Source organism: Melanotaenia boesemani, chromosome 17, assembly GCF_017639745.1.
Source record: "Melanotaenia boesemani isolate fMelBoe1 chromosome 17, fMelBoe1.pri, whole genome shotgun sequence".
NCBI lineage: Eukaryota > Metazoa > Chordata > Actinopteri > Atheriniformes > Melanotaeniidae > Melanotaenia > Melanotaenia boesemani.
In genome coordinates this window covers 994,929-1,010,770 of record NC_055698.1, presented here as the reverse complement: position 1 = coordinate 1,010,770, position 15,842 = coordinate 994,929, and the positions used below count along the sequence as shown (strand labels likewise).

At 42.7% G+C, this 15,842-nt stretch overlaps 1 protein-coding gene across 4 annotated transcripts in view; it reads right to left on the bottom strand.

Annotated features, from left to right (window-relative positions):
- Positions 1-11,001, bottom strand: part of atat1 (alpha tubulin acetyltransferase 1) — a 40,345-nt gene extending 29,344 nt beyond the window's left edge. For all 4 annotated transcript variants that reach the window (XM_042012281.1, XM_042012282.1, XM_042012283.1 and 1 more), the window contains exons 1-6: positions 10,614-11,001; positions 8,203-8,263; positions 7,328-7,419; positions 7,188-7,245; positions 6,993-7,106; positions 6,408-6,509 (exon numbers count right to left, since the gene is read on the bottom strand). In XM_042012281.1, coding sequence (XP_041868215.1) covers positions 6,408-6,509; positions 6,993-7,106; positions 7,188-7,245; positions 7,328-7,419; positions 8,203-8,263; positions 10,614-10,705 — 519 coding nt within the window. In that variant the 5' untranslated portion in view covers positions 10,706-11,001. The remainder of the gene's footprint in view (positions 1-6,407; positions 6,510-6,992; positions 7,107-7,187; positions 7,246-7,327; positions 7,420-8,202; positions 8,264-10,613) is intronic.
- Between the last annotated feature and the right edge of the window lie 4,841 nt (positions 11,002-15,842).

The window sequence follows — 15,842 nt, the reverse complement described above, 5'->3', positions numbered from 1 at the left end:
AGAATTATAACAAGCTGAATACACGTGTGGAAACTGGGTTGTTGAGAGAAGATCTATTGTTGAGTTTGATAAATGAGTCTCTTGGAGTAATATTATATCTGCTTTCATTTCTTGCAAACGATTGAAAATGTTTAACCTCTTTTCCCCTGTGCCAGCTCCACGCACATTCCAAGTGACAAATGTGAGTTCGTTCATGAAGCTACCCTTTTGTTCACCGGGGTGTTCGTTATGGACAGTCCATGATGAGCACAGAAGTCCAACAACAAAACACCACTCAGATTTAGATCAGGGAGGCTCCATCAAGTCCCTCCAGGTCTCGCTGTCATTGCCCACGTGAGCACTGAAGTCCCCTAGCAAAACGAGGGAGTCCCTGGAAGGAGTGCGCCAACACCCTCTCCAAGGACTCCAAAAATGGTGGGTACTCTGAACTGCTATTTGGTGTATAAGCACAAACAACAGTGGGGACCCGTCCCCCCACCCGAAGGCGGAGGAAGGCTACCCTTTCATCCACTGGGGTAAACCCCAACATATAGGCGCCAAGTTGGGGGGCAATGAGCATGCCCGCACCTGCTCGGCACCTCTCACCGGGAGCAACTCCAAAATGGCGGAAGGTCCAACCCCTCTCAAGGACAGTTGTTCCTGAGCTCAAGCCGTACGTCGAAGTGAGTCCAACTATATCTAGCCGGAACCGTTCAACCTCTCGCACCAGCTCAGGCTCCTTCCCCGCCAGAGAGGTGACATTTCACGTCCCTATAGCTAGCTTTTGCAGCCGAGGATCAGGTTGCCAGGGTCCCTGCCTCTGGCAGCCACCCAGCTCACAATGCACGCAACCCACCTATGGCCCCTCCTGCAGGTGGTGAGCCCACGGGAGGGGAGGCCCATGTCACCCTTTCGGGCTGAGCCCGACCGGGCCCCATGGGCAAAGGCCTGGCCACCAGGCGCTCGCCTCTGTGCCCCACCTCCAGGCCTGGCTCCAGAGGGGGGCCTCGCGTCCAGGCAAGGGAAACCTTGGTCCTTGCTTTCTCATCATCATAGGGGTGATTTGAGCCGCACTTCGTCTGGTCCGTCCCCTAGACACCTGTTTACCACGGGTGACCCTACCAGGGGCATGAGCCCCCGACAACATAGCCGCTAGGATCGCCAGGATGCACAAACTCCTCCACCACGATAAGGTGGCGGGTCAAGGAGGAGGAGGAATATGAAACACATATTACACAAATAACAGCTCATTTATATAGCTTATATAAATAGCTTATATATATATATATATATATATATATATATATATATATATATATATATACATATATATATATATATATATATTTATATATATATATATATATATATACACAGGGTGTGCAGAATTATTAGGCAAGTTGTATTTTTGAGGATTAATTTTATTATAGAACAACAACTATGTTCGCAATGAACACAAAAGACTCATAAATATCAAAGCTGAATATGTTTGGAAGTTGGAGTGGGGCTTTTTAGTTTTAGTATCTTAGGAGGATATCTGTGTGTGCAGGTGACTATTACTGTGCATAATTATTAGGCAACTTAACAAAAACCAAATTTATACCCATTTCACTTATTTATTTTCACCAGGGAAACCAATATAACAACTCAAAATTTACAAATATACATTTCTGGCATTCAAAAACAAAACAAAACAAATCAGTGACCAATATAACCACCTTTCTTTGCGAGGACACTCAAAAGCCTGCCATCCATAGATTCTGTCAGTGTCTTGATCTGTTCACGATCAACATTGCGTGCAGCAGCAACCACAGCCTCCCAGACCCTGTTCAGAGAGGTGTACTGTTTTCCCTCCCTGTAGATCTCACATTTGATGAGGGACCACAGGTTCTCTATGGGGTTAAGATCAGGTGAACAAGGAGGCCATGTCATTATTTTTTCTTCTTTTAGACCTTTTCTGGCCAGCCACCCAGTGGAGTACTTGGATGCGTGTGATGGAGCATTGTCCTGCATGAAAATCATGTTCTTCGTGAACGATGCTGACTTCTTCCTGTACCACTGCTTGAAGAAGGTGTCTTCCAGAAACTGGCAGTAGGACTGGGAGTTGAGCTTGACTTCATCTTCAACCCGAAAAGGTCCCACAAGCTCATCTTTGATGATACCAGCCCATACCAGTATCCCACCTCCACCTTGCTGGCGTCTGAGTCGGAGTGGAGCTCTCTGCCCTGTACTGATCCAGCCACGGGCCCATCCATCTGGCCCACCAAGACTCACTCTCATTTCATCAGTCCATAAAACCTTAGAAAAATCAGTCTTATGATATTTCTTGGCCCAGTCTTGACATTTTATCTTGTGTGTCTTGTTCAGTGGTGGTCGTTTTTCAGCCTTCCTTACCTTGGCCATGTCCCTGAGTATTGCACACCTTGTGCTTCTTGGCACTCCAGTGATGTTGCAGCTCTGAAATATGGCAAAACTGGTGGCCAATGGCATCTTGGCAGCTTCACGCTTGATTTTCCTCAGTTCATGGGCAGTTATTTTGCGCCTTGTTTTTTCAACACGCTTCTTGCGACCATGTTGACTATTTTGAATGAAACGCTTGATTGTTCGATGATCACGCCTCAAAGCTTGGCAATTTTAAGAGTGCTGCATCCCTCTGCAAGACATCTCACTATTTTTGACTTTTCAGAGTCCGTCAAATCTCTCTTCTGACCCATTTTGCCAAAATAATGGAAGTTGCCTAATAATTATGCACACCTGATACAGGGTGTTGATGTCATTACACCACACCCCTTCTCATTACAGAGATGCACATCACCTGATATGCTTAATTGGTAGTAGGCTTTCAAGCCTGTACCGGTTGGAGTAGAACAACATGCATAAAGAGGATGATGTGATCAAAATACTCATTTGCCTAATAATTCTGCACACAGTGTACACACACATGTATACAGATCTATCCTGACAGCCAAGCCTGAGACAATGATGTGCAGATGAGAAAAGGCTTGGTCACTGTTAATCTGTGTTATTACTACGAAATTCTGTTTAGTTGTGTTGAATGGCCTTTATGCTGCTATATCTATTAAAACATTCATTTTAAATCATTTAAGCTTCATAATTTGATTAACAAAATAACAATTAACTGGGATTAAAAGGGTTGAACATTTTTACATAAAACCAAAAAACCCCCAAAAAACAGGTGGATCAAAAATGGGAAAATTGAGTTTTTAGGGTTAAAAGTTAACCAGAAATGGTTATAATAACAGTACAGATAGTCGTCTCTTTGGTGATCTCAGAAAGTTCACCTGGTCGACCAATGGCTTCCCACAACATATTTACCCACTGTGAAGGGCTTCTCTGGCTTTCTTCCCAGCTGATGATCTCCATGGATACGTCATGTTCACAGGTAAGGAGCTGCAGTTATAGATCTGTTCCCAATGTCTGCCTTTCCAGAAAAGATGGCATCATGTCTGAAAGTGCCCGGTTCTGACACTAAGATGGCAATACAAGTCAGAACCAGAAACATGGGTCTATCAGCTGTCAAGATTAGTTTAAACTGCTGCAGTCTCATGACCTCATAAAGCAGAGGACGGTCAGCTGATCAGGTGAACATCTCTCCTCCTTGGTTCTGGTTCTGATGGAAGTTCTCCTCCCTGGTTCTGGTTCTGATGGAAGTTCTCCTCCTTGGATCTGGTTCTGATGGAAGTTCTCCTCCCTGGTTCTGGTTTTGATGGACGTTCTCCTCCTTGGATCTGGTTCTGATGGAAGTTCTCCTCCCTGGTTCTGGCTCTGATGGAAGGTCTCCTCCCTTGTTCTGGTTCTGATGGAAGTTCTCCTCCCTGGTTCTGGTTCTGATGGAAGTTCTCCTCCTTGGATCTGGTTCTGATGGAAGTTATCCTCCTTGGTTTTGGTTCTGATGGAAGTTCTCCTCCTTGGATCTGGTTCTGATGGAAGTTCTCCTCCCTGGTTCTGGTTCTGATGAAAGTTTTCCTCCCTGGTTCTGGTTCTGGTTTTGATAGAAGTTCTCCTCCTTGGTTCTGGTTCTGATGAAAGTTCTCCTCCCTGGTTCTGGTTTTGATGGAGATTTTCCTCCCTGGTTCTGGTTTTGATGGAAGTTCTCCTCCTTGGTTCTGATGAAAGTTCTCCTCCCTGGTTCTGGTTGTGATGGAGGTTTTCCTCCCTGGTTCTGGTTTTGATGGAAGTTTTCCTCCTTGGTTCTGGTGCTGATGGAGGTTTTCCTCCCTGGTTCTGGTTCTGATGGAAGTTCCCCTCCCTGGTTCTGATGGAGGTTTTCCTTCCTGGTTCTGGTTCTGATGGAGATTTTCCTCCCTGGTTCTGGTTCTGATGGACGTTCTCCTCCCTGGTTCTGGATCTGATGGAGATTTTCCTTCCTGATTCTGGTTCGGATGGAGGTTTTCCTCCCTGGTTCTGGTTCTGATAGAGGTTTTCCTCTCTGGTTGTGGTTTTGATGGAAGTTCTCCTCCCTGGTTCTGGTTTTGATGGACGTTCTTCTCCTTGGATCTGGTTCTGATGAAAGTTCTCCTCCCTGGTTCTGGCTCTGATGGAAGTTCTCCTCCCTTGTTCTGGTTCTGATGGAAGTTCTCCTCCCTGGTTCTGGTTCTGATGGAAGTTCTCCTCCTTGGATCTGGTTCTGATGGAAGTTCTCCTCCTTGGTTCTGGTTCTGATGGAAGTTCTCCTCCTTGGATCTGGTTCTGATGGAAGTTCTCCTCCCTGGTTCTGGTTCTGATGAAAGTTTTCCTCCCTGGTTCTGGTTCTGGTTTTGATAGAAGTTCTCCTCCTTGGTTCTGGTTCTGATGAAAGTTCTCCTCCCTGGTTCTGGTTTTGATGGAGATTTTCCTCCCTGGTTCTGGTTTTGATGGAAGTTCTCCTCCTTGGTTCTGATGAAAGTTCTCCTCCCTGGTTCTGGTTGTGATGGAGGTTTTCCTCCCTGGTTCTGGTTTTGATGGAAGTTTTCCTCCTTGGTTCTGGTGCTGATGGAGGTTTTCCTCCCTGGTTCTGGTTCTGATGGAAGTTCCCCTCCCTGGTTCTGATGGAGGTTTTCCTTCCTGGTTCTGGTTCTGATGGAGATTTTCCTCCCTGGTTCTGGTTCTGATGGACGTTCTCCTCCCTGGTTCTGGATCTGATGGAGATTTTCCTTCCTGATTCTGGTTCGGATGGAGGTTTTCCTCCCTGGTTCTGGTTCTGATAGAGGTTTTCCTCTCTGGTTGTGGTTTTGATGGAAGTTCTCCTCCCTGGTTCTGGTTTTGATGGACGTTCTTCTCCTTGGATCTGGTTCTGATGGAAGTTCTCCTCCCTGGTTCTGGCTCTGATGGAAGTTCTCCTCCCTTGTTCTGGTTCTGATGGAAGTTCTCCTCCCTGGTTCTGGTTCTGATGGAAGTTCTCCTCCTTGGATCTGGTTCTGATGGAAGTTCTCCTCCTTGGTTCTGGTTCTGATGGAAGTTCTCCTCCTTGGATCTGGTTCTGATGGAAGTTCTCCTCCCTGGTTCTGGTTCTGATGAAAGTTTTCCTCCCTGGTTCTGGTTCTGGTTTTGATAGAAGTTCTCCTCCTTGGTTCTGGTTCTGATGAAAGTTCTCCTCCCTGGTTCTGGTTTTGATGGAGATTTTCCTCCCTGGTTCTGGTTTTGATGGAAGTTCTCCTCCTTGGTTCTGATGAAAGTTCTCCTCCCTGGTTCTGGTTGTGATGGAGGTTTTCCTCCCTGGTTCTGGTTTTGATGGAAGTTTTCCTCCTTGGTTCTGGTGCTGATGGAGGTTTTCCTCCCTGGTTCTGGTTCTGATGGAAGTTCCCCTCCCTGGTTCTGATGGAGGTTTTCCTTCCTGGTTCTGGTTCTGATGGAGATTTTCCTCCCTGGTTCTGGTTCTGATGGACGTTCTCCTCCCTGGTTCTGGATCTGATGGAGGTTTTCCTTCCTGGTTCTGATGGTTTTCCTCACTACTGTCTCCTCGTGCAGCTCATAATGGAGGGTTGAATCATAAAGAAGATTTAATGCAATCCTTTGGTGTCCTTAGCTTGGTAATAATTTTAAAAACTAGTTTTTATGAAAACAGTTATTAGAAATTGAACTAATTGGATTATTTTTGGACTACAAGTAGTTGGACTCAGTTGGACTGTTCTCAGTTTTATGGTGCTGCGTTAATGTTTAGGGTTGATCATGTTTCCTCGACTTCATGTGTGACTTCAGGTGAAATTATCTTATTACTACCATGCCGGATACACTTTATGAATATTCATGAGACAACCCTTTGAAATGCCCAGAATGGAAGTAAAAGTGGTGTCTAAATATAAACTGGTCAACTAGTCAGAAAGTCACATGGGAAAAAGATCCACATCAGTTTGTGTTCTCATGAGAAGGAACAACCAGAACAGATGAACAGAACCGCTCATATGGATGCGGTGATGGTGAGATGGTACCTGAGGAACGCTTTGGGTCAGGCAGTAATGCTTCGCCAGGAAGGAGAGGAATTTAGGTGAGGGTCTGTCATACGCCATCAGAACCGGATCCACGTTCTTGTGCTAGAGTCAGGAAAGAAAAAAGTGACATTGATGACAGCGCACATGTCAAATGTCTGGATGGATGTGATAAGTCTCTGTTTCCAAGGCAACAAATCACTCCACTTGTCAGTTTATTTTTGTTATACATAGGAAGTGTGGCAGAACATTCCAGCAGTACTTCTGTGTGTTTGCCTGATTTAGCTGCAGAAGAAATGTGTTACTGCTCCCACACAGACCTGATTATCACACATGCAGGTGAATGAAGGTGTGCACAGATCAGAAACAACTGTTTGAGGCTAGTGGACTGACCGGTTTAAACTAACTAATTTTTAAGTTAACGAACGTTTTTCCTGCACTCTAGGAAGAGTTGCAAGGTCCTAGAGGAAACTGGAATAGGTTTACAGTTCCAGGTTTACAGTCACCTGAAACAGGTTTACAGTTCCAGGTTTACCCGTGGAGACTCCCAGTTGACTCTAGGTTTCATCAAAGGAAAACAAGCTTCACCTGAAGCATAAACTTAAACAGCTCCAGCCCGTAGCCATGTCGCTGCAGGTTTTCTGAAACGTAGAAGTCCAACACACACAGTGGCTCCGCCTCAATGTGAACTCCATGTCGGTCCTGGAAGGAAAGTCGTCCACACAGTCATGCAAACACGCGGAAGATGAATGAGAAGAGGAGTGAAGGAAACAACAGACTCACCAGCAGAAATAACTTCTTGTATCCGACCTTAAGGAATCCCACAGCTACACCACGCCCTCTGTAAAAGACACAAGAAGAAACGGGAGTCACCGGACTCAGTGGAAGATGTTTGTGTGTCATGAGAGAAGCCTGAGATGTACCTGCTGCTCTCTCCATCCTTCAGCAGGTATAGCTGATGTTTCTGGGACTGCAGTTTGGAAGCACTGGTTATGGGAGTTGAGAGCTGCTGAGCCTAGAACACGAGATCATCACCAGTTAAACCTGAACAAACTGGCCCCACCAAATGTTCCTCCTCACTGCTTTCCAAGAAAAGTGTTCCTACTGCGAGAGGCCCGGTGTTGTGTTGAAATAAGCACTCCTACCAAAGTGTGTGTTTCATGGTTACATGGCTAGCGCACTTATTTCAAGACTACACCAGCCTCCAGTGAGTGCTTTTATAGCGTGTCAAATGATCAAGCTCCAGGAATAGTTGCGTACCAGTGGTGCTGTAGTGGTTGGGGTCCACTCCGGCTCCGGTCTGTTTCCTTTCTTTTTTTTAAATCATTGGAGGGGTCTGAATACTCACTAAATATAGCAACAAAGGTGCTAAGTTGGCTTTACTATAAGTTACCGTATTTCTTCATACTTGCAAGGGTACATGTATGGTGGAAGATTAGGTGCACCACTCCAATTTTAGGTGCACATGCACGTGGTATTTCGAGCCCTGAGAGGTTGTTACATGCTGCTGCTGTTGGCACCCTTCTATCCTAAAACATGATGACGACACACACATCAAGCTAAATAAATATGATGTAACATGTTTATTTTTCTGGTTTACTGCTCACAACTGTCGACTGTCAGCTATTATTATCAACATTACATTTTATATGTAGATTTGTCTTTATTCTTTGTATAGATTATAAAAAAAAAAGTGGAGAGAACTACAGCGACTAGCCACAGAGCAGATCTGTTGTCTCTGGTACTGCTGGCTCTAAGTGATCAGGGATAAATGTCCTGAACAAATCAACGCACTCACCTTTGCAGAAGCTCGTCCAAGTTCATCAACAACTGTGGCTACGTGGTCCTGAAGATCTGACCTGAAATCCAGAACAGCGGAACCAAACAGGATCCGGGGAGCAGTGGATAACAGAGTTAATTAGAGCAATGGACCATAGACGACATCATTTCTTTATTTACTGATTTATTCCAGATACCCCTGCTGCAGTGTTTTACAACAGGACAATGGGTAAAAACAAAGCAAAACAAACAAAACAAAAATATTCACAACACAATCCCACTTCTTATTTAGAAAGTTTAGGAAAAATTTCTCAAACACAACATAGAACATTAACAACATATCAGATGTTTAAACTGAGACTTTCACCATTTAATGGAAAATATGAGCTGATAGTGAATCTGATGGCAGCAAGGGGAAAAAAGGCTGGAAAAGTAATTGGTACAAATAAAAGACAACTGGAGAAGCATTTGACAACTAATCAGGTTAAGTGGAAACAGGTCAGAAACATGACTGGGTATAAAAGGAGCATTTCAGAGAGGCAGAGTCTCTTAGATGTAATCTGAGACAAAGTTGGCCTAGAAATTGTGGAACAATTCCAGAAAAATGTTCCTCAACATAAATTTGTAAAGACTTTGTAGATCCCACCATGTACAGTGTATAATAGTATCCAAATATTCTACAGAAGGAATCTCTGTGTGCATGGGACAAGACTGGATGATGTTGATCTTGGGGTCCTCAGGCAGCACTGTATTAAAACTAGACACAATTCTCTACTGGAAACCACTACATGGACTCAGGAAGACTTCCAGAAATCGCAGTGAACACAGTTCTGCATGAACGGCGTGTCCTGCAGACTAAAGAGGAGAGGGAGCATCCAGCTTGTTATCAGTGGACAGGTGAAAAGCTGCATCTCTGATGGGATGGGGCTGCATTAGTGTCTATGGTGTGGGCAGCTTCCACATCTGTGAAGCTCCATCAATGCTGAAAAGTACATGGAGGTTTTAGAGCAACATCTGCTCCATCCAGACAACGTCTCTTTCAGGGAAGACCTTGTAGATTTCAGCAAGACGATGCTGAACCACATCCTGCATCCATCACAGCAGCATGGCTTCACAGGAGAAGAGTCCGGATGCTGAACTGGCCTGCCTGCAGTCCAGACCTTTCACCAGTACACAACATCTGGAGCATCATGGAAGCAGGAATCCAGCAACCGAGGTCCAGGACTGTAGAGCAGCTAGAATCCTGCATCAGACCAGAATGGGACAACATTCCTCTCCTAAAACTCCAGCAACTGGTCTCCTCACTTCCCAGATGTTTCCAGACATGTTAGAAGAAGAGATGATACACCGTGCTGAACATCACCCTGGAACTACTTTTTACACCATGCTGAACATCACCCTGGAACTACTTTTTACACCATGCTGAACACCACCCTGGAACTACTTTTTACACCGTGCTGAACACCACCCTGGAACTACTTTTTACACCGTGCTGAACATCACCCTGGAACTACTTTTTCTACCGTGCTGAACACCACCCTGGAACTACTTTTTCCACCATGCTGAACATCACCCTGGAACTACTTTTTACACCATGCTGAACATCACCCTGGAACTACTTTTTCCACCGTGCTGAACATCACCCTGGAACTACTTTTTCCACCGTGCTGAACACCACCCTGGAACTACTTTTTCCACCGTGCTGAACATCACCCTGGAACTACTTTTTCCACCGTGCTGAACATCACCCTGGAACTACTTTTTCCACCGTGCTGAACCTCACCCTGGAACTACTTTTTCCACCGTGCTGAACACCACCCTGGAACTACTTTTTCCACCGTGCTGAACATCACCCTGGAACTACTTTTTCCACCGTGCTGAACATCATCCTGGAACTACTTTTTCCACCGTGCTGAACATCATCCTGGAACTACTTTTTCCACCATGCTGAACATCATCCTGGAACTACTTTTTCCACCATGCTGAACATCATCCTGGAACTACTTTTTCCACCGTGCTGAACGTTACCCTGGAACTTTTCTTTTCTTCTTCTTTTTTTTTTTTTTTTACAGATGCGTTGCAGCCATCAGCTCACATGTTCAGTTTTAACATCTCGTACGTTTATCTTCTTTTGGAAATAAAATATGGGATGATGAGATTTGGAAATCATTGCGTTCACGCCCCTAGAGAACAATGTGTGTGTGTGTTCAGTTGATGTAGAGGGAGTCCTGCTTTCTGTAGACTCCTCTCTGGACTAAAATGGCACTCAGCGGCAGGTCTTTCCTCAGGAACAGTCTGATCCTGACATCACAGTGTTGAATAATGAGATGTTTGAGTTTGAGAATCCGATCAACTGCTGGCTGGATTTATTCTGGATGTTAGTGAGATGTAATATGCTAATAACAGTAAAACCGGCATCCTTTAACTCACCTTACAGCTGATTTCCAACCTGCTACAAGGTTCTGGTCCAAGACGGAGATTCTCTCAGTAAATAACTGATTAATATCAAAAGGAAACTCCATAGTTCAGATAGGGCTGCCAGAAAATAAGGCGGAGAAACCGAACCGGTCCGACTCAGCCGGTGTTTAGCTAACGGACTAACGGTTCTGCTACCTGAGCTAGCAGGCTAACCCCTCAGTGCTACAAACTGTTAGCTAACAGGTGGAGTCCGGACACTACAGACCTCCACATTGCACTAACACAGAGAGATAACGTCCATATAATGCCCAGTTTTAAGTTTATTAATGGGAGCCTGTTATTTACACTGATGCTCCATTGTGTGCGGAGTCACTTCTTCTGTTATGGTTAACAAACCAGCTTAAAGACGAATTTACCACCATCTACTGGACTGGAAGGTATGAAGAGCGAGAAGTGCCACAAAGAAATCCAAAAACAGCTGGAATAATGAATTAAATGTCTCATTAGTATAATTAGGAAAATAAACACATTCAACGATAAATGTTGTATTTTGTACCTTGTTTGTATCGGTACGGTAGCCGCGCGTGTCAAGAAATGCGCCTATAAATAAAATGTATTATTATTATTACTATTGTTATTATTATTATTAATAATAATAACAACAATTCATTATATTATAATATATGTTAATTAATAATAATAATAATTATTATTAATACTAATAATAATAATAATAAACTGACCAATAACTACTTAAACGTGTCATTGATGAAGTAGTAGTAAAAATTAAATCAATAAGAGTTGCTGAATACATTAAGTTGGCATTCAGTGGTCTATAACATCATCCAACAAGAACAGGCCTTACACATGGAAACTGTAGCTGGAGCCTATAAATTCAACTCCTGGAACAGCAAGATCTCTTCTAACTTTAACTGGAATATTGTTTTGAACAGAACATGCCTATGTTCCCCCTATAGCAAGTTTCTGCCGTGCCTATAAAAATGAGAACATCTGTGTTCGACTCAGGACTATTAATAGTTGAATCTAAGTGTGTTTTATATGGTTAATATCTGCACATTATGATTCTGCAATTTTTCTGAGGTATCATTTATTTTATTCCTTAAACTATAAATATTCATATTTGTGATTTTAAAGCCCTTGCTTTGTGCCTCAAAAATATTTTTCACCATCTGACACTTAACCATCACCATACTTTTGCTTATGATATTACCTGCAGCTATCATTAGTATACATATAACAGACAACCATGAACACATCACAGACATACACATACTAATACACAATAATATCTTCAACATTGTGATGAAATAAAAAATACATCGATGGAGCTACACCTGCTTATGACCAGTTAACATCTCCTAAACAGAATGGTGGCTATGTGGTCTTAAATTCAAGAACATAGACTTATGGTAACAGGCTTATCCAAAGTGAAACTTCTTTTTACCTTGCCTGCCTACAGCTAGTTAAGTTACTTTAAGCTCAGTGTTGTATAGTCCAGTTTATCTGCTATCACTTCTCCTTATTGTTTATCGTAGCCACATACGTTCAATCCAGCACTGATCATACACACTTAGCAAACACTTCTGCCTCACTGTGCTCTGTGAACTTTTTAGACTCCCATTTGAATGTAATTATGGATGAATTATGCCACGCCTTACCCCTGCATCCTTCAGTTTACTCCTTATGTCTTGAAATCCTGCACATTTTTTGGCCATCTCTGTGGTGAGATCCAGACAGATCCTTAGCTTTATTTCATTAATGACACATTTAATTAATCTAACAGTGCATTATTTGGGCTTTGGAAAGCTAAATCAGCTGTTCCCACATGTTAATAACGTCTCTGTTGCCTGCTGCTCAATTTTAGAACAAGCGCTGATGTTTCAGTGGTTTAACATGTCCACATGGTGTCACTGCAAACAAAGGTATTCTTCAGCCTGGCCCCGCAGGAACGTCCCTCCAAACAAAACACCACACTGTCAACATGAACAGTTTAATATCATTTTCATTTATCAGCTCTGTCTGAAAATATACAGACATCTCTACACAGCAGTGTAGAGATAAAAAGAATATTCGCTTGTAATTGAAGCAAAACCATTTTCCCACAAGAGTCACACATAAGTCTTTGGGTCCTTTTGTTGATTCAGTTAACTTGAAACCAAGAGAATTGTAAAATCAGCTGAAATGAACTGATTCCATTTGTAACAAATGATTAAATAAAGTTTACCAAAGTTAATTTATTAATTTAGATCAACTCGACAGTCAGACGGTTCAAAGACCACAGAGACTCATGGGAAATATGTTCAGCAGGAATTTAACCTTTTTTGATTGTGAAGACATAAGTCTGAGTTATGTGCTTTACTTCCTGTGTTACGTTTACGTTTATACATTTGTTTGCTTTTGTTGTTGGGATGGTTTAGTCTGTTTGAAAGGTGGCGTCATGCAGCACACCCACCACCACGTCTGACTTATTTTGGCAGCAAATAAGTTGATAATGAACATTTATTGTTGATTTTTTTGTCTCATAAACTAAAATTAAATGTGAAATTAAAATATTAAAATACGTTCTATTTACCCTATTTTATCATGTATGTGTACATATATACGTATAAAAACAGGTGAAGAAGAAGCTGTTTCGTGAATAAACATCCCGATTCAGATCTGTACAGCACCAGAGCTTCGCATGTACTACTAGTGCACATGAAGACATGATGTTTGGCAATATCAAAATTAGTTTATGGTACTTTTTCATCACTATCGATATTAATACTTCTTGGCACTTTAAGAAAAACCACGATTGTACAGTGTACATTAATAACTCCATTGCAAAGGCAGTATGAAATATAAATAAACTCAAAAACGTGCTTTAAAAACATTAATAAATTATACTGATGAGTAAATTAAACAAAAATAAGAAAAAAAAATCTTTTTGAAAGGATAACATAATTAAACTACAGATCAATATAAGATTATTCACATTTGTTAAATGGAAAATATAAAAAATGTAATAGTAATATGATAAATATAATAAAACATAATGTGCAATAACCTGTATTCAACCACAAAAATATCAAAGGGAAACCTCGTCATCACTAACAGCAGCATCATCAGGATATCACAGCATCAGGCTGAAGATTCCCGGTCTGGGATTCATAAATTACGCCTGATTCTGACGTGTCTGAGGCTACCATGTGACTCAGAAGGAACACACTGTTGCTGGGCTTCGCACGCTTTTTTGGCCTAAAACTCTCAACTCTCAGCACATATCAGCAGAGTGGTATCTCCATACCCCCAAAAAGTTTTAAATCCGATATTTTGACTGGCCGATATCAAAGTTTTGACTCCAGAGAAGCAACACGCCCATCCCTAGTCAAATAGGACAGATTCCGGCATCCCATCGCTGGCTTGTTCTGCACCTGGTCATTTCCTACTTTAACACCAACCCCACAAGTTTCTGCTCTAAAGTTTACAAATGACAACATCGCCCGTTCAACACTCTCATACACCTACATCCAGCAGAGTAGGAATCCTGTAGCTGTGGCTGGAACCCCTGAAATAATAAAAAAAAAAACCCAACCATGTGGAAAATGTACTAGTGTTGTAGCAAAGGAACAAGCATGAAGACGCAGCTCAGTGGTTTACTTCAGAAAAGGAGACAGGAAACCACCACTTTCATATCAAGTTTCGTTCTATTTGGTTTCATCTACCTCTACAGTACTACAGAGAGGATGCCCCCTCTGAGCCCCTGCTGGCTTCGCCCTGACAGGTAGAAAGCTGAAAATGAAACAGGACTCCGGTGTGGCCTCATGGTTCAGCCTCAGTTGCACAATCCCGGTGTTTCCTTTTGTTCCCCATAAAAACCACATCATATTAGCTCAGATTCATGTGGCTCCTGGTGCTTGTGACTTTGTTAAACACGTGTAATATTTGGAGCTTTCATTTCTATTACTTGAGGTCAGCAGGGTCACTGTGAATGTAAAATGTATTCCTGATATATGATGTGGGTTTTATTTATTAACAAAAGAGCTTGTAAACTTTTTCCCTTTCCTGTTGATAGAAAAAAAACAAAAAACAAAACAAACAAACAAACAAACAAAAAAACCAGATCAAATTAGTAAAACAGTATTTATTGACAAATGAGTGAAAGCTGAATAAATATTTCCCCATTATTCAGTTTTCAATGCAGCTTAATTTATAGAGCAACAATTGACCAAAGTCCAGTAAATCCTTTTACAGGTTCATCATGTCGCCCTTCTACTGACAGCAAGTGAAAAAGTTAACCCATGGCCACGAGATGATATAACATGGCCACACATTTTCAAGTCATGGCCACAGATTACAAATGTCTGGAAAGAAGATAACTAACTTGTGGCCTAGCATTACTTCTGTATGGGAATGTTTGGCTATTGTACACATGTTTATGGTAAAATATGATTTAATTACATTTTTTGGGATGACTAATGATACTGTGCGGGCTGCACGGTGGTGTGGTGGATGGCACTGCAGCTTCACAGCAAGAAGGCCGCCGGTTCGAATCTCGGCTGGGGGGGAGGTTCGAACCTTGAGGGCGGTGGTCTTTCTGTGTGGAGTTTGCATGTTCTCCCCGTGTATGCATGGGTTCTCTCCGGGTACTTCTGCTTCCTCCCACCGTCCAAAGACATGCATGTTAGGTTAATTGATGACTCTAAATTCTCCCTAGGAGTGTGTGTGTGTGTGTGAATAGTTGTTTGTCCCCTGTGTGTTGGCCCTGCGATGGACTGGTGACCTGTCCAGGTGTACCTGCCTCTCACCTGTTAATGCTGGGATAGGCTCCAGCTCACCGCGACCCGTAATGGACCAAGTGGTTCAGAGAATGAATGAATAATGATATTGTAACCAAGCATTTCACCTAGCTGTTCCCCAAAACCTATCAACCTAAAACCTAATCAAATCTCCTCTTTGATTCAATCCTCCATCCTGAGCTGCACAACAAGTTAGAAAAGAACTTTTAAAAAGTGGATCTAAGTTCATAGAAACAAGATTAACAGTGATCTGTCAGGAAGAAAGAAAACAAGACCGTCGAATCTAAAAACTAGCAGTGGAGAGAAAAACTTCCACCAGAACCAGAACCAGGACAGATGTCCATCTGCCTAGCTCGGTTGGGGATGGAGAGGACAGGAAAGAGGATTAGCTAGCAGCATGACTCTAAGCCAGGGATACCTCCTGAGAAAGAACAAGAAAAAC